The sequence below is a fragment of the Podarcis tiliguerta genome (assembly GCF_965153285.1).
Source record: "Podarcis tiliguerta genome assembly, chromosome: 5".
NCBI classification, from domain to species: domain Eukaryota; kingdom Metazoa; phylum Chordata; class Lepidosauria; order Squamata; family Lacertidae; genus Podarcis; species Podarcis tiliguerta.
This window is the reverse complement of record NC_139538.1, coordinates 71,272,240-71,299,650: the sequence shown is the minus strand read 5'-3', so window position 1 is coordinate 71,299,650 and position 27,411 is coordinate 71,272,240. Positions and strand designations below refer to the sequence as shown.

General features: G+C 43.3%; 1 protein-coding gene across 1 annotated transcript; it reads left to right on the top strand.

The window, feature by feature from the left end:
* The first annotated feature begins 15,749 nt into the window (after nucleotides 1-15,749).
* NRBF2 (nuclear receptor binding factor 2) lies at nucleotides 15,750-24,466 on the top strand. Its single transcript, XM_083440116.1, has 4 exons — nucleotides 15,750-15,933; nucleotides 21,742-21,826; nucleotides 22,456-22,496; nucleotides 23,008-24,466. Exons 1-4 carry the CDS (start codon nucleotides 15,886-15,888, stop codon nucleotides 23,710-23,712), a joined length of 879 nt encoding a protein of 292 aa, XP_083296242.1. The 5' UTR covers nucleotides 15,750-15,885; the 3' UTR covers nucleotides 23,713-24,466.
* Nucleotides 24,467-27,411: the final 2,945 nt, after the last annotated feature.

Here is a 27,411-nt window from a genome sequence, read left to right as displayed (position 1 = left end):
AGAAAACTCACAAGGGAGAGTTACAGATGGAGGAAGAGCAACTCCAAGGAAAAGGGACTCTCACAACTTCAGCCGTTTTGTTTTCTTCCCACCCCAAAGCCAAGTTGGAGATTCAGCAGTTATGCGTGCCAGTGCTAATTATGATGGGTTTTATTCATGTCATTCCCTGTTTCCAAATGAAGGAAGGAAGTGGGGAGTTAGGGCAAAAGTCATAACAAGGGTTTCTGTGGTGGGCAGAAAGTGTTCAGATTAACTCTTTATTCTGTCTAGATTTTAGAATCTATGTCCCTGGGATAATCACCACCATTTATTAAGCACAAGTGGGGAGTGCTGCCTGGGAATTTTTAGAAATGAAAAATTGAGATTTTAAAATTAATATTCTAAATTGTGAGTTTGGATCCATCATACCGTCATATTTTGGTCCGCCATCTTGAGTCAAAATGATGCCCACCATCCAACATCCATGAAGGCTGTTTCCTTCACCTCAGGAACCATTGTGCTGTTTGACAATGATAACTTGAGAGGTGTCCAAACATATGCCAAGAAACCATGCCAAAATCACATTTGCGCTGTTGTTTTTACATGTTTACAGCCAGTGACACATGTGGGTAAGGGAGAAACAAGACTATAGACTCTTACCTCACTGTAATCTGTGGCTTCAAGTAATTTTCTCCCAGTCCAGCCCTGATACTAGAAGTGAACTGTGCAAGGATGGTAGTGCAGGACTGCTTGAAGTAATTGGGCCAAGCCAAGGAAGATGAGACAGGCATAGGGTTTAATTCTCCCTCCCTGTTGAGTAAAAATTACAGAACTCTCTCCTACACCATGTCAAATGGCTGACCTATTGCGTCTAATTTGCCCAAGAGTTAGTAAGCGACAAAACATACCCACCTTGGGATTGAACAAAAATGATACGGGCATCTCTATACCACAGCTATAAATAGGCTTAACAGCCTGTTTTCCGCTCAGAAAATTGTAATAACTTGGGAATTCCTTAACGAAGAATACTCAACTCCTGGGATATTTTGGTGGAAGCAAATCAAGTTGAATGCTCACTGAAAAGGTGAACTGGAGGGTCCCTTGCAGTACATTTTTTACTTTTCTCCCCAACAACAAAGAGCATAATTAATATATGCTTCATAGATTAGCTTTGTAGCATTTGCCTCCTCAAAAAAAGCTTTTAAATATATAGATGCTTAGATAGAGAAGAGTCCTGAAATTTGCTCACCCTGAAGGCTTTCCAAATTCAGCTGGACACAGCAGCATGATTGCTGCCCGTGTGTGGCAAAAAAAAAAGATGGGTAGTCCCATCAGCACATAGGGAAATCCCTTTTGTTTGAAAAGTGCTTCTTCAAAGAAAAAGGCATCCCCGTTTTTCTCTTTGAGGAAGTCACTGTGTGGGAGGTTATGTGGGCTTTCCTATAATGCCACAACTGAGGAGCTTGTCTTCAGCTGGTGCTTAACAGAAAATGCACAGTCCAGGCAAAATTCAAAGGCACAAAGAGTCAATAAAGGAGTAGTCAACGCCAAGCAAAGTGTGGGCTGAAGAATCTGATTCTTAAGGAGGCAACAGTCAAATGGAGCTGCCTCATCGTGTCTGTCAAAAGATGCTTTCAACAGGTAAAAGAGCAGCTAAACACTTTCCTCCTACTCTAAAATTCCACTCTGACAACACTGGGGATGCAGGAAGTTCCTAAATGACAGGGACTGTAGGACAATGATTGGTCTTTAATAGTCCAATTTGAGGCAAACTGACACTTTCTCCTAACACTGTTGTGAAACTTTCAATAGAACTCTTTGGAAGAGTAACAAACAAATACTTCCTTAATTAAAAAAAAAAGGCTATCAACAAATTAAAAAAAAACTTGTTGATTAATCATCTGTCTTTGAACTGATAGATCAATTGAATTTAAATAATTGTGCATCTTCTCAAAATCTAATATAAGTGTCTTCTTGAGATATTGAAAAAAGTGTGAGATTAACATGCAATTTAATAGACAAAAGCTTTAATACATTGTTAAGATAGGTCATTTTCAGCATTTTATTTTTCATTTTCTTTTAAGGAAACCAAAACGGAAATAGCCAGAGGGAGGGGGTAGCAAGTCTGCCTTTAGCTTGCAGCCCTAATAATTAAAAATTATCTAGTCTAAAATTAGCATACTGGTTAAATTACAGCCTTATTTCTATTATTTGCCATATAACAAAAAAGAACTTCACAGTAGTCTTGTGTGTGTCTACTAAGAAGTAAGTTGCACTGAATTCAATATAGTTTACTCTCAGGTAAGTGAAGATAATCTCCAAACTTCCTAATCTCAGAACTTCTTGTGCAAATTATCAAGTGGGAAACTTCTGCAATTCTGTATAGTATATTCTCATGCCCTATGGAATGCATATCTATTTCTGCTTTCCTTTGGAATGTGTCACACTGTATTAAATCAACTCCAAAATACCAGAAGAGGTCCAGAAATGGCAATCACTTCCAAGAGGCATTTACTTGACTCAACTGTAAACGATTATTTGCAACTGATCTCACAAAAGGAACTTCTTGGGTCAACCAGATCTTTATACAGTGAGGGGGGAAAGTATTTGATCCCCTGCTAAATTTGCCCGTTTGCCCTCTGACGAAGAAATGACCAGTCCATAATTTTAATGGTAGGTTTATTGTAGCTGTGAGAGACAGAAAAACAACAGGAAAACCCCCAGAAACCCAGAAGATGAAAGTCAGAGATTGATTTGCATTATAATGAGTGAAATAAGTATTTGATCCCTTTGCAAAAGATGATTTAGTACTTGGTGGCAAAACCCTTGTTGGCAATTACAGAGGTCAGACGTTTCTTGTAGGTGGCCACCAGGTTTGCACACATCTCAGGAGGTATTTTTGTCCCACTCGCTCTTTGCAGATCCTCTCCAAGTCAGTAAGATTTTGAGGCTGATGTGTAGCTACTCGAACCTTCAGCTCCCTCCACAGATTTTTGATGGGATTAAGGTCTGGAGACTGGCTAGGTAAAGGTAAAGGACCTCTGGACGGTTAAGTCCAGTCAGAGGCGACTATGTGGTTGTGGCGCTCATTATACTTTCAGGCTGAGGGAGCCGGCATTAGTCCACAGACAAGCTTTCTGGGTCATGTGGCCAGCATGACTAAACCACTTCTGGCGCAATGGAACACCGTGATAGAAACCAGAACACATGGAAACGCTGTTTACCTTCCTGCTGAAGCGGTACCTATTTATTTACTTGCACTGGCATGCTTTTGAACTGCTGTTGCGGGGATTCAAACCACTGACATTCTGATCGGCAAGCCCAAGAGGTTCAGTGGTTTAGACCACAGTGCCACCCTATGATTTCATTTTACTCAGAGCCAAGCATGGCAATTTAGCAACCCAAGGCAAGCTATTGTTGGAAAGAATCTGTATTTTGATACGCAGCAGGAGTGAGGGGCCATCCAGGTTTCTCAATCTGGTCCTTGGCACGCTCCTTGCTGGCCTTCTTGAGTCTCACTGGCTAGAATGCTCAATTGAACTCTGATAACCACCCTTGTTTGCCAGGAGGTGTGAGTACACACATTTAAAAAGTAGTCTGCTGTACAAAGGTAAACATTTCTAGTCATTGCTCCACTCACTTTAGCCTCTGGCCCTGCCCTCTAGTGGCACGTGGCTGCTGGGAGGCCCCCCAAAAGGAAGCACAGCCCTTGGACTGAAAAAGTTTCCCAAACCCAAAATGAAACATGGGCATCTGGTTTATATTTAATTTCCCAAATACCACTGTGTACCAGAAGAAAAACCGTTTAACTGGATGAAAACATCATTCAGATGACTGCTTTCTCTCCACCCCCCCCCCCCCAGGGTGACTTCTGCAATCAACTCATAGGAAAAATCCATCCTGAGGGGTGCTTCTAGACTGCTGCTATTTTGGGGTGGGATTCAGTCACATATCAGCAAATTCAGGCTGTGCAATTATTGTTGATTGAGAGGCCTTGCGTAACTAGCCATTTCCCCAAAAGGATTTTTGCAATTAAGAAAGTGACTGGAAAGTGTGGGATCACACTTGCTTTGAGGCATCATTGAACCTGCCCAGAAACAAATTGAACTGAATGGTCAGCTAAACAGCCAGTGTTGTGTCACTTATCCAAAAACTTGATACTTTGGTTTCTCTTCAGATCGTATAAATTTTTCGCCTTTTACAAAAACTCCACATACATATGGACCAAGTTACAAGTTCTCAAAATCACTTCAAATCTGATTAAGTGCGCTCTAGTCCACAATCATTAATGCCATAGCAAACCTTCATTTTTAAAATGTTCTTGCTATACCAGACTAATAATAATAATAATAATAATAATAATAATAATAATAATAAATAACCAGCACATCTGACTGGGTTGCCCCAACCACACTGGGCGGCTTCCAACAAATATAAAAGCATAATAAAACATGAAAAACTTCCCTACATAGGGCTGCCTTCAGATGTCTTCTAAAAGTTGTAGTTATTTACCTCCTTGACATCTGATGGCAGGACATTCCACAGGATGGGTGACACTACTGAGAAGGTCCTCTGCCTGGTTCCCTGTTAACTTCAAGTCTCACGACTACCTGTTTGGAATTTTTTTGTACGAGTTCAAGGAAAGGGAAAAGCCCAAAGAACATCTGTGTTATTTCTAAGAAATTTACCCCTTTTAATATAGTAATTTGTTCTCAGATGGACTGCTTTGTCTGCTTCAAACCCAGATACTTCAAACCATGAATCAATACACTTTTGGGTTTGCAACAAGGTCATCTGTTTATACCAGAACAATCTCAAGACTGCAGTTCAGTCAGCGAAGAGCGGAAGGGAGCTAATAAAGCTGAAAGAAATGTAAGAAATGTAAGCTGCTTGATAGTAGCAATTTGACTGCCATTGTATCTAACAACCCAACCTACGTAGAATTTAACTAGAATTCATCAGTCTGCAGCTGTATTGCTAAGTGCATCATGGTTATGGATAATCAAAAGATGCTGCTTAATTAGTAGTGGGTCAGATCTCAGGCAGTAAAGTATGTAGTGAAATGCAGCCCTTTTTCAAAGAACACCTGAGTCAATGCACCTTAGGAAAAATCGAGCAACCAAACATGTCAGCATGTTAAAAAAACTTAATGTGCAAAGCCCAAATGTATGCTTCAAGCTGCATACTGAAGAGACAAAGAGAAAACTGGGATCACTTCTAAGCTTGTCAAGGAAATGTAGGGCAGCTTCAAGCAGGGAAGTTATATGGGCTGCAATATATACTCAATTGTTTGTGTATTTCACATGTTTTACATGAATAGAGCTCTGCTGATTTCCTAAAAATAAAAAAAATCAAGGGGCCATAACGAAGTTCCCTCATGCCTGATTTCCTCTCTACTAAACTCAAACTTGAGTATGATGTGTTACTATTATCTATTTTATGTTGAATGAGAAAAAGGAGGAAACTGAAGTATTTGCAAGATGAGGCATCTGTTTATTTCAAAATGTTGTTGGTGTAAGAGCTAATAACAAGGAAGCACAACCTCTTTATAATCCCTAGGATACATTAAAGCAAACATCCAGAGACCCAAGCATGTGAACAGTTCGCAATGCTTGTATCTCTCCATCTAACTCCTTCTTTTCTTTTCTTTTCTTTTCCTTTCCTTTCGTACACAAGAGAGAGAGAGTAGAAAATCGAACCACCCCTTCAGTGTTAGAAATGATGCAAGACAGCTGATGGAAACACACCTTTAACTATTAATGTGGGATGCTAACATGCTGTAAATTTGAACCTAGGCTCTTGTCTAAAATAATCTACCAAAGTACAACTGGAAGATACTGATGTTTTAGATTTAGAGGGATTTGATAATGTGTTTGGATGGCATGCATATTTATGGTACGATAAAGTAAAGGCCCATAATGCATTTAAAAATCATGTAATTAGGAAATCTTTTTACAATGTATGGATAAAATATAAAGATTTTTTAGAAAGGAAGACACCCAGATGGCTCTCACCAATGGAGGCGAAGGCCCAGCAAAAGTTAAACATGGATATCAAATGGTTGATATATTCAGATTTATTATTGGAGGATAAAGAAGGATACAAACTAAAACCATTTAATCAAGTTAAAGATAAGTTAAATTGGCTATATTATCACCAGATTAATGAATTATACAAATTAGATAAGAAAAATGGTTTTGCTTCTGAAAAATCTAAGTTGGAGACAAAGCCGCTGGATTCTAAAGTTAAAAATTTGTCTAAAATATATAGCTTATTGTTGGAGTGGCATACAAAGGATGAACAAGTTAAATCAGTGATGATAGATTGGGCGAGAGATGTAGGACATAACATAACGTTTGAGGATTAGGAAAGATTGTGGAAGAAAAGGGTCAAGTTCACTGCATGTACAGTGTTAAAGGAAAACTTAATGAAAATGATGTATAGATGGTATCTGACCCCTGTGAAATTAGCAAAGATTTATCATAATAGTGACAACCGATGTTGGAAATGTAATGAAAAAGAAGGTACCTTCTATTGTATATGGTGGACCTGCCCCAAGGTGAAAGACTTGTGGGAAAAGATTTATAATGAATTGGAAAAAATGTTGAAATATACATTTATAAATAAACCAGAGGCCTTTCTTCTTGGAATAACAGGTTTGGAATTGCCCAAGAAAGATGTTAAACTATTTGTGTATGCCACAACTGCTGCTCGAATTTTATTAGCCAAGAACTGGAAAACACAAGAAGTACCAACAGTGGAAGACTGGCAGATGAAGATGATGGATTTTTTGGAGCTAGCTGACCTGACTGGAAGAGTCCGTGACCAGGAGGAGGAGGAGTACCAGGAAGAATGGAAGAAATTTAAAGACTATTTAGTTAAATATGTTAAGTTAAACTAATTGGAAAAGCTTGAAAACACCAGATAGGCTTAGGACTTAAATATGTAATGTGATGAATTAATATATTTAATGCTGAATTAGAAAGAAAGAAAGATGTTAAGTGATTAAGATAATTTTATAAGAATACTGGTTTTGGAAAACTGTTAAAATGATATACACTTACTTAATGTACATGCTCACCACAAATGTTGAATCAGTTCAAGACAGGTTATAATTCAAGTGCTGAGAAAGGACAAGCTACAGGGAAATAATTCAGGATACGATTAAGAAGCTAATTAATTTTATGTAAGGAATAATGGATAAATAATATGGCTTCAGTCCCCATTTACCTGGGCATACCGTATTTTTCGCCCTATAGGACGCACCGGCCCATAGGATGCACCTAGATTTGGGGGGGGGGGGGAAATAAAGGGAAAAAAAATTTTCCCCCCAGGCGCGGGGGGGAACGGGACCCAGAGCGATGCCGAAGCTGCGTGCAGCTTTGGCCTCGCTCTGGGAGCTTGCGGGGCTGGAGGAGGGGGAAGCCCTCCGCCAGCCTTCTAACCAAGTCGGGGGACAGCGGGAGAGGCGCAGTTTGCGGGGCTGGCGACGGGGAGGAGCAGGCTTCTCCCCCCGCCAGCCTTCTAACCAAGTCGGGGGATAGTGGGAAAGGCGCGCCGCGCCTCTCCCGCTGTCCCCCGAGTTTGCGGCTGGCGACGGGGAGAAGCAGGCTTCTCCCCCCGCCAGCCTTCTAACCAAGTCGGGGGACAGTGGGAAAGGCGCGCTGCGCCTCTCCCGCTGTCCCCCGAGTTTGCGGGGCTGGCGACGGGGAGGAGCAGGCTTCTCCCCCCGCCAGCCTTCTAACCAAGTCGGGGGACAGTGGGAAAGGCGCGCCGCGCCTCTCCCGCTGTCCCCCGAGTTTGCGGGGCTGGCGACGGGGAGGAGGAGGCTTCTGCCCCCGCCAGCCTTCTAACCAAGTCGGGGGACAGTGGGAAAGGCGCCCCGCGCCTCTCCCGCTGTCCCCCGAGTTTGCGGGGCTGGCGACGGGGAGTAGCAGGCTTCTCCCCCCGCCAGCCTTCTAACCAAGTCGGGGGACAGTGGGAAAGGCGCGCCGCGCCTCTCCCGCTGTCCCCCGAGTTTGCGGGGCTGGCGACGGGGAGGAGCAGGCTTCTCCCCCCGCCAGCCTTCTAACCAAGTCGGGGGACAGTGGGAAAGGCGCCCCGCGCCTCTCCCGCTGTCCCCCGAGTTTGCGGGGCTGGCGACGGGGAGGAGCAGGCTTCAGGCTTCTCCCTCCGCCAGCCTTCTAACCAAGTCAGGGGACAGTGGGAAAGGCGCCCCGCGCCTCTCCCGCTGTCCCCCGAGTTTGCGGGGCTGGCGACGGGGAGGAGCAGGCTTCTCCCCCCGCCAGCCTTCTAACCAAGTCGGGGGACAATGGGAAAGGCGCGCCGCGCCTCTCCCGCTGTCCCCCGAGTTTGCGGGGCTGGCGACGGGGAGGAGCAGGCTTCAGGCTTCTCCCTCCGCCAGCCTTCTAACCAAGTCGGGGGACAGCGGGAAAGGCGCGCCGCGCCTCTCCCGCTGTCCCCCGAGTTTGCGGGGCTGGCGACGGGGAGGAGCAGGCTTCTCCCCCCCGCCAGCCTTCTAACCAATTCGGAGGACAGCGGGAGTCCCCCGAGTTTGCGGGGCTGGCGACGGGGAGGAGCAGGCTTCTCCCCCCGCCAGCCTTCTATCCAAGTCAGGCTTCTCCCCCCCAGTTTGTGGGGCTGGCGGTGGGGCTCTCCTGAAGCCTGGAGAGCGAGAGGGGTCGGTGCGCACCGACTCCTCTCGCTCTCCAGGCTTCAGCGAAAGCCTGCATTCGCCCCATAGGACGCACACACATTTCCCCTTCATTTTTGGAGGTGAAAAAGTGCGTCTTATAGGGCGAAAAATACGGTAAGTCTCACTGAATTCAAGAGGGACTTGCTTTATAAACAAGGTAAACATGCAGTGCAATTATTTGTATGTCTACTCACATAAGTAACTGACATGGAAATAATGCACTCTAAATTTATTCAGCCTCCAACTAAAAAATAATAATGAAGCCAAAGGTCATTTTTTCATTGGAACCACAGAGGAGTGGTGATTCCAAGTAACCCATATAACATTATGTGTAGTTAAGGCAGGATTGTGGACTGTTTTAGACCATTTAAGCATAATAATAAATGAGACTTATAAAAAACTACAGGCCAATATCTTTACTGAATATAGACTATAAAATATTTACTGGAGTTCTTGCAAATAGAATGAAAACTCTGCTAAAAAGGGTAATTAAAAAAGATCAGGCAGGATTTTTGCCAGCCAGACAAATAAAGGACAACACTAGAATAATTATAGACTTAATAGAATATGCCGAAATGAACCCAAGTAAAGAAATTTCAATGCTTTTGGTAGACACTGAAAAGGCATTTGACAGTGTCTCTTGGAAATTTATGATCAAAACCTGTGAAAGTTTAAATTTAGGTAAAAGATTTATGAATGGAATTCAAGCAATCTACAAGAAGCAAAGAGCCAAATTAATCCTAAACAACGAAATTACAGAAGAATTCGACATCGAGAGAGGGACACGACAGGGGTGTCCTTTATCCCCACTCCTATTTATAACAATATTAGAAACCCTATTAATAGCTCTGAGAAAGGATGAAGAAATAAAGAGCATATGTCTTGGTACACAGTGTTACAAAGTAAGAGCATTTGCAGATGATGTGATCATTACAACCGAAACACCAAAACAAAGTATAAAAAAAGCATTAGAAAGAATGAAAGAATTTGGCGAAGTAGCAGGATTCAAATTGAACAAAGATAAATCGAAATTGATAACAAAAAATATAGGTGAGAAAGGGAAAAAGGAATTAGAGGAAACAACAGGACTAAAAATAGAAAATAAAGTGAACTACTTAGGTATATGGATTACAAATAAAAATACAAATTTATTTAAGGATAACTATATCAAAAAAAGGAAAGAAATTAAAGGAAGTATGGATAAATGGGGAAAACTAAAACTATCATTAGGAGGAAGAATATTTATGATTAAAATGATGATACTCCCCAAAATTCTATTTTTATTCCAAACGATTCCAATTGTAATAGGAACTAAATATTTTATAAGCTGGCAAAGAGATCTTGCAAATTTTATATGGCGGGGGGGGGGGGGGGAGCAAGGATAAAATTATAAGTAATGACGGGCCCAAAGGAAAGTGGAGGATTCGCAGTGCCAGATTTAAGAAAGTATTTTGAGGCAGTGTGTTGGTGTTGGATAAAAAAATGGATATTATTAAAAGATAATGAAGTCCTAACACTAGAGGGCTGGGACAAAATGTACGGCTGGCACGGCTATTTATTCTATGACAAAAAAGATCAACATAAAAAATTTTCAAATCACATAGTAAGAAAGGCTCTATTGGATGTCTGGGAAAGAACAAAAGGAAAAATTATTGAGAAAACTCCCCAATGGGTTTCACCAGTGGAAGCAACTACAACATTAAAGAGTAATGTAAAAGAGACTTGGCCAACATATAGGGAAATATTAGAGGATGCAGACGGAAATATTAAAAAAAAAAACTTACGAACAATTACAAACATTTGGAATAAATTGGTTACAATATTATCAATTAAAAGCAACATATGAAAAAAGACATAAAAAGGGGGGGATTTGAAAATAAAACCTCAAAATTAGAAAAGGAAATATTGCAAAGCTATCAAAAAATACTTGCAAAAATGTATAGATTATTAATGAAAACCACCTTACAACAAGAGACGAAAGGGGAAAACATGTTAAAATGGGAGCACGATTTGGGATATGAGATAGATCTGGAAAGATGGAAAACTTTTTGGGAGGAAAACATAAATTTTACTGCATGTGATTTATTAAGGGAGAATTTCAGAAAAATTCACCACAGATGGTACCTAACCCCTGACAGATTGTCAAAAAATAAAAGGAACAACGACAAATGTTGGAAATGTAACAGAACAAAAGGTATGTTATACCACATGTGGTGGACTTGCCCAAAGATTAAAACCTTTTGGGACATGATCCATGACGAAATAAAAAAATTGATAAGGACATCACACACAAAAAAGGAAGAGGCATATCTATTAGGAATTCTAGATAAAGATATTCCAAAAGATAAAACTAACTTATTTCTATACGCAACAACAGCGGCAAAAATTTTGATTGCTAGCTATTGGAAAGAAGAGAATGGTTGGGGAAACTTTGCGAGTACCTGGAATTAGCAAAATTGAGAATAAGGAGAAAATCCAAAACTATGGTTATGAAGCAATGCGAGTTCTTAAATGATTATTTACAAAACCAGGGCTCAACTACAAAAATCTGGTTGTGTTTAAAATAATCTTGTGCGTAATATAAAAAATACCAAGTGAGACATTAAGGAAATCCAAAGGGAAAATATGAAGAACAGAGGTTCTGACTAACGGATTATTAAAAACGTGTGAGGTAAACAGTGGAAGTCTTTTTTTAAAAAAAACCAATTTATTTAAGGTAGATAAGGACAAGATGAAATAATACAATTGAATATAAATATAGATGGGAAACGGCTATGTATTGTGAGTACTTATCTACTTTTAAAAATTTTCACTTATGATCTTTTTCTTTTACTTCTTTATTCTTTCTTTGTTCTTTTTTCTGATATCTTATCTTTCATTTCACTGCTTTATTGTGAATAGCATTTTATAGAGGTATAAATAACTGTAAATATGAAAAGAGACAAAATATTCTCTAATTCTTTTTCCTTGGTTAGATGTATTTTCTTTTGTTGTGAATATGTATATTTTCTAATTTGTACTTAATAATAATAATAATAATAATAATAATAATAATAATAATAATTTATACCCCGCCCATCTGGCTGAGTTTCCCCAGCCACTCTGGGCTGCTCCCAATCAAGTGTTAAAAACAGTATAGCATTAAATATTTAAAAACTTCCCTAAACAGGGCTGCCTTCAGATGTCTTTTAAAGATAGGATAGCTGCTTATTTCCTTCACATCTGAAGGGAGGGTGTACCACAGGGTGGGCGGGCGCCACTACCGAGAAGGTCCTCTGTCTGGTTCCCTGTAACCTCACTTCTCGCAATGAGGGAACCGCCAGAAGGCTCTCGGCGCTGGATCTGTGTCCGGGCTGAACGATGGGGGTGAAGACGCTCCTTCAGGCATACAGGACCAAGGCCATTTAGGGCTTTAAAGATCAGTACCAACACTTTGAATTGTGCTCGGAAACGTACTGGGAGCCAATGCAGATCGCTCAGGACCGGTGTTATGTGGTCTCGGCGGCCACTCCCAGTCACTAGTCTAGCTGCCGCATCCTGGATTAATTGCAGTTTCCGGGTCACCTTCAAAGATAGCCCCACGTAGAGCGCATTGCAGTAGTCCAAGCGGGAGATAACTAGAGCATCCACCACTCTGGAGAGACAGTCTGTGGGCAGGTGGAGCTGGTAGACAGCCGCCCTGGACACAGAATTAACCTGTGCCTCCATGAACACCTGTGAGTCCAAAATAACTCCCAGGCTGTGCACCTGGTCCTTCAGGGGCATAGTTACCCCATTCAGGACCATGGAATCCCCCACCCCCGCCCACCCCCTGTCCCCCCAAAATAGTATTTCTGTCTTGTCAGGATTCAACCTCAATCTGTTAGCCGCCATTCATCCTCCAGCTGCCTCCAGGCATTCACACAGGATCTTCATCGCCTTCACTGGTTCCGACTTAAAGGAGAGGTAGAGCTGGGTGTCATCTGCATACTGATGAAAACCCAGCTCAAACCCCCGATGATCTCTCCCAGCGGCTTCATATAGATATTAAAAAGCATGGGGGAGAGGATGGAACCCTGAAGCACCCCACAAGTGAGAGCCCAGGGGTCTGAACACTCATCCCCCAACACCACTTTCTGGACACGGCCCAGGAGAAAGGAGCAGAACCACAGTATAACAGTGCCCCCAGCTCCCAGCCCCTCTAGACTGTCCAGAAGGATGTTGTGGTAAATGGTGTCACAGGCCGCTGAGAGATCCAGCAGAACTAGGAAACCGTTCTCACCTTTGTCCCTAGCCTGCCGGAGATCATCAACCAGAGCGACCAAGGCAGTTTCAGTCCCATGGTGAGGCCTGAATCCCGATTGGAAGGGATCCAAATGAAAACTTTTTCATACCAATTGGAATATAGCTTGAAGTTACAATAGTCATTATTTCATACAGTCATTTTGTCTTTTAAGGAATGCTGGTCACTGAAGACACCTAGAGGATAGGATTACAAACTACACAAGTTCAAATATATCAATGGTAATGTAAGTACTAAATTGCTTAATTGGGAATTCCTAAACACTTATACTATCTTCTTCCTGCCTCTCCCATGTGTACTCTGTAGAGGATAGCAGAAAGATATGAGTACTGTTTCAAAATGGTTAGGGCAAATAGCCATTATGTATTGGATGAACCTGTCTGAAAGATGTTGTCATAGAGCTCATACCTTTTCTGCCCATTTGGAGAAGAGCAGCTCAGGATGTTTGTGTTTTATATTGGGGTGGGGGCGGGAATGTTTTAAGTAGGCCTTCCATTTGCTGTCCTCTACTTAAACCTGCAGCCTCCTGCTGGTTTCGACTAAAAGGCAAAAGAAAACATGGGGAAAACCACACATGCAGTTTATTCACATTATATCTGCCTCTGATGTTTCCTGTACTTTGTGGCAAGCATAGAATACAGTTCCAGAGTGTTTGTTATTTTATTTTAAAAGTAACTCTGTTAACCAAGTAAAGAATGTTTTGTTGATTAGTTACCTACCTTTTACCAATGATTTGCATTTATTTGTCCACAAAAATGCTTTTAAAAAATTGAAAGAAGTGTAACATATGACAATTACCTGAGGGTCACTGTGAAAGGTTGTTGCAGCAAAACCAAAATATTTTAGCATACCTTAGGGCTTACTGATCAGAAGGTCGGTGGTTCGAATCACTGTGATGGGGTGAGCTCCCATTGTTCAGTCCCAGCTCCTGCCAACCTAGCAGTTCGAAAGCACGTCAAAGTGCAAGTAGATAAATAGGTACTGCTCTGGCGGGAAGGTAAACGGTGTTTCCGTGCGCTGCTCTGGCTCGCCAGAAGCGGCTTAGTCATGCTGACCATATGACCCGGAAGCTGTACGCTGGCTCCCTTGGCCAATAAAGCGAGATAAGCGCCGCAACCCCAGAGTCAGCCACGACTGGACCTAATGGTCAGGGGTCCCTTTACCTTTATGGTAATATAATTGTCAAAGGCAGTTTTCCCCACCCCCCATTTTGCTTCCACCTGACCTCACTGTTTATATTTATTACTCTACCTCCATGTTTTTCTGTGTGACATGAGAACTTGCTGGATCAGACCAGTGGTCCATATAGTCCATTATCCTGTTCTCCCTGTGGCTAATCAGATGAGAAGCCCTGCTGACCTACATTGCTCTTATGGTGGAGGTGTGTATCTCACATATGTACACCTGTCACCTGGGATTTCATGCATCTGATAAGTGGAATCTAGCCTATAAAAATTTTAAACCATAATAAATGTGTTCACCTTTGAGGTTCTATGCTCTTTGTTGAATTAACTTATGATGCAACAATAAAAAAACAATCCCTTTCACATTAATACACCAGAAACAAAACAGCCTCAAAATAAATATGGCTGCGGTCATCATCAGTTGATCAGCTAAGCAACCACTGGCCCTGTGGAGGTTGCTGGACTCCAACTGCCATCAGCCTCAGCCAGCATGGTGAATAGTCAGGGATGATGGGTGTTTCAGTCCAGTAAGATGTGACAGAAAGCAAAATGATTGTTACCTCACTGAATTTTCAAACTTTAATTCAAAGCATCATTATCCTAGAAGTCGCAGAAAGGAACATTTGCACACCCAACTGTGCATGTTACTATATCTTTAAAATCTCATTGAAGCATCCCACGGCTCTGGCTTCACTAAACTCTCACCCGGGTATCCATGCCTCATCCGAAGCACAGGAATTAAAGGACTTGCCGATCAGAAGATCAGCGGTTCGAATCCCCGTGACGGGGTGAGCTCCCATTGTTCGGTTCCAGCTCCTGCCAACCTAGCAGTTCGAGAGCACGTCAAAGTGCAAGTAGATAAATAGGTACTGCTCCGGTGGGAGGGTAAATGGCGGCTCAGTCATGCTGGCCACAACCCCAGAATTGGTCACGACTGGGTCAGGAGTCCCTTTACTTTTATCTATTTACAGTGGCATTGGTTTCACAGTTCACATCTTGACATGACCTGCTACTATAAATGATGCACATAAAGCGCATTCAAAGCACTCTTCCCGCTCACCCAAGTCATGGAAACTGTCGTTTACTCCCCACGGAGCTACAGTTCCCAGCACCTTTTAACAAACTACATTTCCCAGGCTTCTTGGGGAGGGGAAGGTGCTCTAGAAGTACAGCCTGCGCGCGCTCTCTCCTTCTCTCGAGTTTTTAGCGTGTTGAGGGGTTTTTGGCGACCAGGCTCAACCCCGGGCAGCTCGGGGCAGCGGCTGCCAGTCAGAGCGGCGACACCGAGCTCAACGGACGAGCGGCCCGGAATCGGCGAACTTCGCTTCGTGCCTAACCTTCGGCCTGTGGAAACCGCCGGAGTGTTTTGAGGCGCTGCAGGGAAAGCGGAGGTCGCAGCACTGAGTCAGCGGCCCCAACCCTTAGCGGCTACCGCTGCCGACCGGCGGCGGTTCAAGGCCGGCGAGTCGCCTTTGTGAGGGAAAACCGTTGGACGCCGGTTACCAAGGAGACGGCCGGTCATCTCGCGGGGCGTCCGGACGTGAACTGGCGGCCGCGCGCGAGAGCGGGCGTGGTGAAGCGGCCTCGCCTCCGCCTCGCCTGCTGGCGTGGTGCGCGCTGACGTCACTGCGGGCGCGCGGGGCGGAAGCGCCTCGGCGTCGCGGTGTTTACAAGCGGGCTGGTTGCTGTCGGGGCCGCGCTAAGGGCGCTCGGGCCGGAGCGGCGAAGAGGCCGCCTCAGCGCCCATGTGCCCTCAGCCGCCCATGGAGGTGATGGAGGGCCCGCTCAACCTGGTGAGTGGCGCCGAGCCGAGTGTGGGCTCCGCGCTGGCCAGCTGACGTGGCCGGCCGGATTCGCGCTTCCTTCTGGCGGGCCGGATGGGCGAAGGATAGATAACCGGGGGGGGGGGGGAAGGCAGTGTGTCCGACCCCTTATGGATGTCACCGTGTGGTAAAAGTCACCACCAACCCTGTAAGTTAGGCTGTTAATAATAATAACAACAACAATAATAATAGCAGCAATAATAATAATGTCAACACCTAGTAATTATAATAATAACAACAATAACTACAACACCCCACACACCCCATTTCGGGGGTGGAAATGGTCGAAGGAGGCGCATTCCTGGCCCTCTCTGGACAAGCGAGAGCTGACGCTGAGGACTTCCTGTTAGGTGGTTCTATTAGCCGCTGAGTGCAGGGAATTACTCCCAAGAGGGCCTTCGCCTACTTCTGCCTTCCTAATAGCCTCATTGGATTGGGGGAAGGGACCATGCAGGTCGTCTTGTCCAGCCCTTCCCCCTCCCCGCAGTGCAGGAATCGTTTGCCTGACGTGGGACTCGAACCCACGACCCTGAGATTAAGATTGCGGTACTCTACCGACGGCACAGCAGTAAGACTGCTAGCACATTTGCAAAGCCAACCAGGGTCCAGTATCGCTTTGAAATGGATGGGGGAGGGCACGGGTTGATATTCGTGCATTGCAGGGTGTCGGGTTGGATGACCCTCGAGTCCCTTCCAACTCTACAGTTTTGTGATTCTATGACTGAGCTATTCCAGGTCAGTGTTTCTATGAATCTTATATTTTTATCAGTTTGTATGAAACGTCTATTCTTCCAAACAAGGGATGAGGAACCTGTGGCCCTCCATATGTTGTTAGATTGTATCTCCTCTCAGCCCCAGCCAGCCTGTCCAGTGGTAAGGGGTTAATGCAGTTGGAGTCCCACAGCATCTGAAGGGCATCAGGTTCCTGCAGGTTGATTTGTAGGAAATCCAGGTTTCATGTACACATCTTTTTGCAGTCAGAAGCTAATTTAGACATCATAGTTAAATAGATGTGTTCAGAAGTACTGAATACTAGATGCTGTGGGCAAATAATGGGCAAGGGCTTGTGGGAACCATCTGCTATGTTAAAGGCACCCTTGCAATGCTGATCCAGTTGGACCAGATTTTACTAGAGGACTACTTTAAGAAGGATTTGCAATGGGCTAAAATCCCAACCCTTCCACCTCCTGAAGTTCCCTGCCATTGAGTTTAGCCGCCATAGCTAAGGTTACCAGTTTTTTTCAATGAATTCGGGAACACTTTTCAACTTCAATGGATTTTGTATGGGGACTGATTTGTAAATCGGGAGACTGTCCCTGGGATCTGGGACATCTGGTAACTTTTCCATAGACACAGTTGCTTTTTGGTTGGCAACTGCAAGGAGGCAGTGCTTTCAGAAGGCCAGGTTTGGTCCTGGTGCATCTTACTGCGCACCATCTGTGGATGTATATAGGTGTACACAAATATTTAAAAGATGCTTTTGAGCATTTAAAATGCTCCACATATACAGGTAACTCACAACTAATGTGAATTTAACTAGTTCACATTCAGCTTTATGTGCTTGGCAAATAAAAATAAAAATAATGGAAAAGGGACTGGGGGAAAAAACTTTAGAATTCCCACCTGCCGTTGAACCCATTGTGTTTAGACCAGACACAATTTTGCTTTAGGCGCCACCTCCGGAAAGTAACCCCAGCATAAGCTGAGTCACCTGTGTTACCTTTGCAGCAGCCCTGTCAAAAGAGATCAGATTTGTTATCTGCTCATTATAGAGGTGAAGAGATGGTCACCTTTGCCACTATTTATCAACCATCTTTTTGTGTGCTGGACACTGAATAGAAAACACTAGAGAGAACAGTTTGCTTTAATCCATTGAATTGAAATCTACTTCATGTATCACACAGCAAAATGTGTGGGCAGTTGTCATTACAGAAGTGTATCCTAATACCTTTCCTACATCTCTGTATGAAAAACAGTTAGGTGTGAAGCAGCTCTTCTCGCTTTGTTACATGGTTGGTATTTGATCAGCATTTCTGAAAAGTCAAAATACTGTGTTTAGAAAATCTGTACCACATGCAATTCAGAATTTGGATGATTATTAAAGGTAAAGAGACCCTGGCAGTTAAGTCCAGTTGCGAACGACTCTGGGGTTGTGGCGCTCATCTCACTTTACAGGCCGCAGGAGCCGGTATTTGTCCGCTGCCACAGACTGTTTTTCCGGGTCATGCGGCCAGCATGACTAAGCCGCTTCTGGCGAAACCAGAGCAGCACACGGAAACGCCATTTACCTTCCCACCGGAGCAGTACCTATTTATCTGCTTGCACTTTGACGTGCTTTCGAACTGCTAGGTTGGCAGGAGCTGGGACTGAGCAACGGGATCTCACCCTGTTGCGGGACCTCGAACCGCCAACCTTCCAATTGGCAAGTCCAAGCGGCATAGTGGTTTAAACAGCAGCGCCACCCGTGTCCTGGGTGATTCTTACTGCACTGGTATAGTATAGTGGCTATAAGCTAAAAGTCCCCCATTCAAATCTTACAGAATCCACAAATCAGTTCACTGGGCTTAAGCAGGCTGGTGTGTATTGTCTATTGTTAAATAGATGAGTGTCTATTGTTAAATAGATGAGTACAGTCTTCACACATTACAGTGTACATAGATATGTTTCTCCTACATTAGTATGAAAGTTGTGTGCAATGCAGCCCTCAGGTTCAGTGCCTAGAGGAAATAAATAGAACCGACTGTTAGAAGTAATAGATTACATCTGGATGCCCACTAGTACTGAGTAGTTTTATTGGGCTTACAACAAAATGTTGCTGGCTTGGAAGGGTTATTAAACTGTCAGCAAATTTGACAGCATGGCCAGGAATGCAAAACACATTTGCTTTATATGTGAGCCTGCTGTGATAGATGGAGCCAGTTGCCATCTAGTGCTGATTTAAGTATGCTTGCTTCAGAAGCTTCACAAAATACTTGGGCTTCAGTCCAACTACAACTTTGGCTGTAGACCAGCAAAACCATATGCAATCAGTAGAGTTCAGTGTCTCTTTTTAGGTTTAAGAAGTGGACTAAAATAGGTAGTAGCTTGTCAAGGAAAAGTAGTAATAACATGAAGGAGCAATAGAATTGCTTTCCTCCATTCAGTTCTATGGTAATCAGTACAAGTTGTGGCATTTCTCTTTCCTTTGCTTTAGCACCATATCTAAAAAGCTTGCGAGATTAAAGAAGCATAAATATTTAGCCACAATTTGTATGAATAAGTCACAAAAGAGTCACAAAAGAACTACAAGACCACAAGTTACTTTTGAATCATGTAGAAAGAGGGGATCTATCTAAGGGCAAAGTCAAGAGGCAGGTTAAAGTGCAACCCATTGTCCAAATCATGAAGAGTTTGCTATCTAAACAGAATCAGGATGTGATGACGCAATGAGGGCAGCAACACATGATTCATGGAAAGAGGCATGCAATAACAAAGTTCCTTCAAAACAGAAAACAAGTTTGGCAAACACAAAGCATATGTGGCTCAACTGAAGCTCAGGTGACCAAAATGGCAAATGCAAAGTTTATTGTTTGCTTGGGCAGCTAGAGGGCCAGTGGGTAGGGCATAGTTTTAAGCCAGCCAGCCTCTTTCGGTTGGTATTATTATTATTATTATTAGTAGTAGTAGTAGTATGCTGCCCTTCATCCACAGATCTCAGGGTGGTTCACAGCATAGATTGGACCATCCCAAGACATGGGGTTTTACAGGCATGTAAACCCTCATATGTGCAGTCCAAATGTGGCATTGTTTCATATTTTTGACGTGGTAAAACTACCATTCACGTTTTTTATTTCTGCAGCCATTTGTAGGGGTGTTGAAAAGGAAATCCTTCTACATGAGTAAATGGTTCCAGCATGTCATGAAAGTACAAGGTGGCTCAGTAACACTACTTCTTTGCAGAATGCAGTCTTGGCATGTGATGTGCTAGACTACGAGCAGCCTAGCACATTTCAGGCAATCTTTGGAGCACTGAGAGTCTTGGGGTTGTCCTGGATGGGTCTGGATTATTTTGGAAACACCATGCTCTTGAGGAGGAACAGTGAGCCTAGGAACAAGGCAACAAGGACTAAGCCAGGGGGAACCTGTGGCCTTCCAGAGGTTGTTTGGCTCCCAAATCCCATCAGCCCAAGCCAGCAAGGCCAGTGGGCTACTCTGAGTAAACCTTAGTTGCATCCCACCCAAAATAATTCTTCTGTTTATATATTATGTAAGAATAGGCCAAGAACAGTAAATGCATATCTCACATAAACTCAGTATATTCACAATCTAGGTGCAATCTATTAACTAAAGGACATCCATGATCTCTTCCAGATCTATGTATTTTTTGTCAGCAAAAGCATGCTGCTACTAAACAGCATCCATTATCTCATATTCATTTTATCCCTGTTGTAAATCTGCTAGCTTGTCTCACCGCATCATCAAACTTTGTAGTCCTTGGTAGCTTGATTTCAAAGGAAATCATCAATTTTTTTCTTGCAAAGTGTCAGTTACTGTTCTTCCTACTCTGTTTTTTTAGTTCTTCTCGTACCTGTTGCAGAGCAGCTGTCTCAGTGTGCTTTGACTGGGATGTCTGCTTGGTTGTGAAGGAGAGCCAGGTACTTTCTGCTGCTGGAATCTGCCAACATCAACTTCTGTGCTTGCTGCCAGAAATTCCCTAACACCGTATGTGGCAAGGAGAGGGACAGAACAGCTGCACAAACTGTATTCAGGGCCTGCCTCTAAAAAATAAATAAAAATCAACCCACAAAAAACCCACCTAAGAATAATATCTCCTGTTGCTGGAACTGTTCTATGACCGAAATAATAAATTCAATTCAATATCTCCTGTTTCTCTTCTGACAAAGTTACATGCTGATGTTTTTTGTTCCCATAGCAGCCTCTCTTTCTTGAGACTCAAATTGATTCCTCTAGCTACCATGACATTAGAATGTGCATCTCACAAAGGGTTTTAGCATTCACTCATCAACAAATACATTCACTTGTCTTGCACTTCTCTTTCCTCAGAAAAAGAAAGGGTCAGGCTGTAGTAGCACTGAAGTGTTTTGTAATTAAATCATGCCTGTGACTGACTGTACATATTATTATTATTATTATTATTATTTGTAATTTTCAAGCAGAAATGTATGTTTAAATTGCACTATTTGATTGTTCCTGGAGAAATAGCTGGTGTGCTATTGGTCAGAGCTGCATTCCTCAGAGTTGCTCAGTGTGCAGCCCTTTCCACTGAACCTTAGTGCCTTTTTATTACCCTCTAGGCGATTATTAATTCTTAGCTTAGAAATATGAAAGAGGAAGAATCAGATGAAGGAAGAGGAAGCTGCAGCTAATAATTCACTTCAGGGCTCAAACTGCATGTGGCAGTCAGATGCAATACACACACCCTATGTCTAAATGAGGCCAGACACGCCATTTTCATTTGCTCACTGTCTAACATTTTTTAAAATACATGAACTGCAATCCAGTGTGTGTGTACATGAGCACTGTTGTTATGCATGCAGGTGTGAAAATACCTAAGGCTATCACAGAGGCAAACTTGACCTAAGCAATCAGCTTTATGATAATTCTGTACTGAGGGGCCAAGCTATCTTACACAGAACCTGAGACAGCTGACGTTTCTGTTGCATCGCCTGCCTTTTGTGTATCTACATGCCCGTTTCATGCAAAAGCTTGAAGTAACTAGAGATGCTTAAATAATAGTAAAAAATGCCAATAATTAAAAAGTTTGTTTTTCTTTTGAAGGCTCATCAGCAGAGCAGGAAAGCTGACCGTTTGCTGACGGCGGGGAAGTATGAAGAAGCAATTTCTTGTCACAAAAAGGCAGCAGGTGCATATTTAACAAAAAGAGCATTGTATGGCTTGTGTGAAAACACTGTCCTCGAAGCACGCCTGAGTAGCAATCATCTATTCAGCGCGAAAGCAAGCGCAAATGTGTGTTAAGCCAGGCGTGATTGTCCTGACTGGGGCAGAAGTTTGTTGTCTTGGGAGTTGGTGTAAGTCTTATGCAGAAGAAAAGTTAATTGCCTACATGTGCACGGGGAACTAAAATACATAAAGATCAAGGTGGTTGTAGAAAATCAGTAGTCAAGGACATAATGCAATTATCTCTCTTGAATATCCCACGTTAGGGCAGGGGAGCCTCTTACATGGTGGCTAAGTGACTGCCAAAACTGGGCATTGGCTGCCAAACTGCAGTTCATGTTAGGTTTAAGAGGTCTGTTTGCAAGAAAGTGTTTCTCCAATCACTTGCTCCTTGACACAACCCCTTTAAGGTGTGTGTGGGGGGGTGTTTGTCAATATTGTCTTCGTCAATATTGCAGTAGATTTACGGTCATAGGCACACTTAGTGGGATCACAGTGTACATATCTGGATAATGTCTGTGAAGCAATCATTGTATCTAAACTCAATGTGACTTCTCTTTGACCTAAACATTTCTCATTTTGTGGTTTATTCAGCATATCTCTTGGAGGCCATGAAGCTGACACAATCAGATCAGGTGAGATTACACTCCAAAATACAGTGAGCGAGCCTAGTATTGAGTCATTATCTCTATAACCATAAAATTGACTAGGACACCCCATCCTACCCCCAGCTTACATTCTGAAAAGGCAAGAAATGGTTGGGTCAGAAATGGATGCAGATGCTGTTTTACTTCTGTATCCTTCACTGTCCAGGGTTCTAGAAAATAGTTGGCATTTGTGGAATTACTAATATTATTCTGTTTAAAATGTTAGGAAATGTTTGTAAAAAATAGTTGACAATTGCTGTCAAGCTATAATAGCTTCATTGGAGTTGATTGCACTGTGCATCTGCCTTCCAGGACCAGAATCTATGTAGTGCTGTAAATGATGCTTAATACTGTTTCTTTAATAAAGTAAATGCTTTAAAAACACTTTACCACCATTGGACGATATTTGACCAACCTTATTTCTCTTGTTATATGCAAGGCTAATTAAGGGTGGCTCTAATGGTGAGAAACTCATCCCTTGTTTTTGTCTTTTCCACAGGCCCAGTTATCATTGGAATTACAAAGGGAGAGCCACCTGAAACAGATTCTACTTATCCAAGAGCGATGGAAAAGAGCAAAAAGAGAAGAGAGGCTCAAGACACAGCAGGCTGTGGACAAGGATAGTGCTTCGTCGAAGCCGTCAGCTGAGGAATTGGATGACCAAAATGTGGCAGCTCCCGCTAGCCTGAAGTACAGCCCCTCCCCAGAGAAGGATGCACAGGCAATCCACGGTGTCTTGGATAGGGACCCCGACACACTACTGTTCCTGTTTCAGAAAAGAAAGGAGCCCCTGGAAGTGTGCGTCGGAAGCAAAACCCCCAAGGACGACAAGACAAAAATTGAGGAGCAGGCCACCAAAATCGCCGTTCTAGAACGGCACGTGGACTTTCTCTTAGCTGAAAACGAGAGATTGAAGCGAGAGAACAAGCAGCTAAAAGCTGAGAGGGCCAGACTCCTGAAATCCCCCCTAGAAAAGGAGCTAGATGTCGATGCCGACTTTGTAGAGAAGTCAGAGCTGTGGGGTCTGCAGCAGCCTTCGGAAACTGCTGCCGCGTCAGCCTCAACTTGGCAGAAATTTACAACGAATGCCGGTAAGGCCAAGGACATTCCGATACCCAGCCTTCCGCCTCTGGACATTCCATCCCCCGAGCTTCCTCTGTTGGAGCTCTCGGAGGATATACTGAAAGGACTGATGAACAGCTAAGTAGAGACCACAATGTATGTTCACCTGTAGCTCAGCAAAATCCAAAAAAGGGAAACCCACCAGTACAGTTGTGATTCACAGGTACAAAACACCAACTACAACCCTACTGAGGGAGAATATCTTAGTGACTTTGTCACTGTGAAAAATATGCATGCTATTGGATCGGTTAAACAGGGCTGACTGTTTACCATCGTTGGTAAAAGCTAAGCTCTCTCTTCCTCCCCACCTTCAAGCCAAATGACTGAGGGGAGACTTTCAAGCAACTTGATCCTGCGGGGGTCTTGAGTATGCGATATGTAACATGTCTCTTTAATGCCATAAAATAATGCAAAACCTAAGTGGTGTGGGCCAGAGTGTGACCATTTTGACAGTGGGGAAAAAAAGTTTCTATCATGCATTCAAATTAATTTAATTATGCAAACCAGGTCAATAGATTGGATGTTGCTTCTGTTCCTCCACAGTATGGATCTACGTGCCACACTTCGCACTCCTGACTTAAAAATGCTTTATCAGCCAATCAGGAGAGATGCTAAATTTACTACTACTACTTTTTTTTATTTCAAGGAACCAAATTTTAGTTCTATTGAAATTTTGATTTGTTTACATGATCAGGGTGCTTAATAATGTGCGTGTTCTGTATATGAAACTAGTAGGCATCGTTTTAAACAAAATACAACGAAGAAGAATCCTTGATGCATGAATGGAAGTAACGGCAGTTGCCAGAACTTGACTGAAAATAAAAAGTTTTGGGTCAGTTTTGAATCTTACTTGTTCGTTTGAACACATAAAGCTGATGAATAGTGAGTCAGACCACGGGTCCATCTAGCCCAGAATCACCTCTGACTTGCAGTAAAATTCCAAGATCTTCCTTTAAACAGCAATCTCTCAATCCCATGATTTGAGTTCCTTTTAATCAGAGAGGCCAGGCATGGAACCTGTGGTGATGTATTTGCTCATTGAGATACAGTTCCTTTCAAAGCAGTAAGCATTGGAAGCAAATAAGTTCATAAAAGGGAGCTGTGGAGTCCCACCTGCATAACCAGTGAGCAGGGATGATGGGAATTGTAGTCCAGTAATACCTGGTGGACTTTGGGTTCCCCATATGTTCCCTGAGCAGGCAGGGGGTGACGCTGTTGCAGTTGCTAACTCATTGAGGAAGCCATTTGCATCTTTAAGCAAGCTGAGGTGAAGGACTTCTGCCTGGCCTAGAAACAATACAGAGACTATACTGCCTAGCCAGTTATTACAGTTCCAAGTATTGCCAAGGAAGTAAAGGGTGCATCTTTTTCTTGAATACCACCTCTTTCAGATCTTGGAAGCTGCAGTACTAAGGTTCAGTTCCTATAACTCTAGTGATAGCTTGGGGGCAGGCGGGATGGACTTAAGCATTTGTATTCTCATCTACCAAGGGACACGGGTGGCGCTGTGGATTAAACCACAGAGCCTAGGACTTGCCGATCAGAAGGTTGGCGGTTCGAATCCCCGCAACAGGGTGAGCTCCCGTTGTTCGGTCCCAGCTCCTGTCCACCTAGCAGTTCGAAAGCACTCTTAAGTGCAAGTAGATAAATAGGTACCGCTTTATAGCGGGAAGGTAAACGGCGTTTCCGTGTGCTGCGCTGGTGCTGGCTCGCCAGCTGCAGCTTCGTCACGCTGGCCACGTGACCCAGAAGTGTCTTCGGACGGCGCCGGCTCACGGCCTCTAGAGCAAGATGAGCACGCAACCCTGGAGCCGGACATGACTGGCCCGTACGGGAAGGGATACCTTTACCTTTATCTATTCTCATCTACCACATTATAAAAGGCAAACGGCATTTCCGTGTACTCTGGCTTCTGTCATGGCGTTCTGTTGCGCCAGAAGCGGTTAATCTTGCTGGCCACATGACCCGGAAAGCTGTCTGTGGACAAACGTCAGCACCCTCGGCCTGAAGCGAGATGAGCGCTGCAACCCTATAGTTGCCTTTGACTGGACTTAACTGTCCAGGGGTCATTTACCTTTACCTTTAACCCATGAAAAGGAATACGACATGGGCACATTGGGCAGAAATGTGCAATGGCTTCAGGTGGGCTGATATTTATGAAGCAGGTACTTTGCATGGAGGTCCAAATGTTCCATGTCTGGGTACATGCTCTTCTACCCTCTGAGTTGCATGACTTACCCAGATAAGTGATGGAACCTAATCAAGAGTTCTAACAATGAAACTATGCATGGATTCTCAGTAGCAGTATTTGTGCTGTAGCAAAGCAAATGTCAACCTGGTCCACTTGCGATGGTAGCCATACAGGTATTGCAAGCAAGCCCAAAAGCAGACCACGATGGAGAAGAAAACTCACCCTGCTTGGCCCCAGCTAGGAATCCACTCTTTCTGTTAACAGCTTACTATGTTTGAGTCATTGCTAGACCTATAAAAATTCTGTATGTGGTCCAGCTAAAGCACAGCATCCTGCCTTCAGGAGGGACCAGCCTGCATCTGGAAACAGTGCTGAGAGCTCTCCCACCATTTTTGGTGGCTAGAGGGTTCCCCTTGAATGCAGAAGATTTTATTATTATTATTACATTTATCTACTGCCCTTTTCTCCAAGGAGCTTAAGGTGGTGTACATGATTCTCCCCTCCCAATTTTAGCCTCACAACAACCCTGTGAGCTGGGTTAGGCTATTTCAGCTAATGGTTGTTGTTAAATCTTACATTACTGTTCTGATGCAGTCATTTAAAATAGTAGTAACAAATGCCTCCTGTTAGCTATGCTCCTGAAGTGCAATAGTAAATTTCACTGGCTATCTCCCAAGATAGGGGATTATGACAGGCTTTCTCGCCACACACTTGAGCATTTTTGATTGACACTGCTTCCTTTGGTTACTGCTTCCAGCTGAATCTAAACACTTTCCTTTGGGTCACAGTTCAAGAATGAGTCTTGCCTCTTTTCTGTGCCATTTTTAAAAACATCTTTTAGCTCTGGTGGAATAACTGTTTATTCAAAAATGAGAGAAAGCCGCACATAAATTCTGGTCCTGCAATATTATGTTACTTCCTAGTAGCTAGGAATAAGAATTTAGAAATTTTATACAAAGAGTGCCATCTGCTGGACAATGCTGTTTTCTTTACACAGTATTCCAGCGGTTCTGAACTTAAAATCACGAAGTTCAACATACTGCAGGCCCATAACATTACATCCTTTGGCTGTACATCAAAATGTTATGTCATATCACATAAAAATGGTTTACTATTATTTTGTAGGAATATTAGTATTCTATGGGCATTCAATCCCCAGTATGCAATGTAATATGTGCAAAATGGAAACCAAATCCATGATGCTACAATCATAATTCCATCTCTGCCCTATGGATAATGAATAACATGAGAGTTTAATCTCATGGTTGTGGGTTCAAGCCCCATATTGGGCACAAGATTCCTGTATTTCAGGGGGTTGGACTAGATGACTCTCATGGTCCCTTCCACTAAAAAAGGCTAATGAAAAATAATGTATTGGCTTTTATAGACAGGTTTTCCAAAGGTTGCAGAAGTCTGTGAACAAGCAGAAAACAAAAGCCAGGACTGACAGAATGTTGAGAGCATAAAGAAAATGATAAGAGCGGGGATGGGGATTCAGTGGTCCTCCAGATGATGTTGGACTACAACACCCATCATCCCTGGGTCTTGGCCTTCTTGGCTAGGACTGATAGAATCCTACAACACGGAGAG

Coding starts and splice junctions, on each gene's coding strand:
- NRBF2 (XM_083440116.1), top strand. CDS start 15,886: ATGTGCCCTCAGCCGCCCATGGAGGTGATGGAGGGCCCGCTCAACCTG. Junction 15,934..21,741: donor TGGAGGGCCCGCTCAACCTG/GTGAGTGGCGCC, acceptor TTTCTTTTGAAG/GCTCATCAGCAGAGCAGGAA. Junction 22,497..23,007: donor AGCTGACACAATCAGATCAG/GTGAGATTACAC, acceptor TCTTTTCCACAG/GCCCAGTTATCATTGGAATT.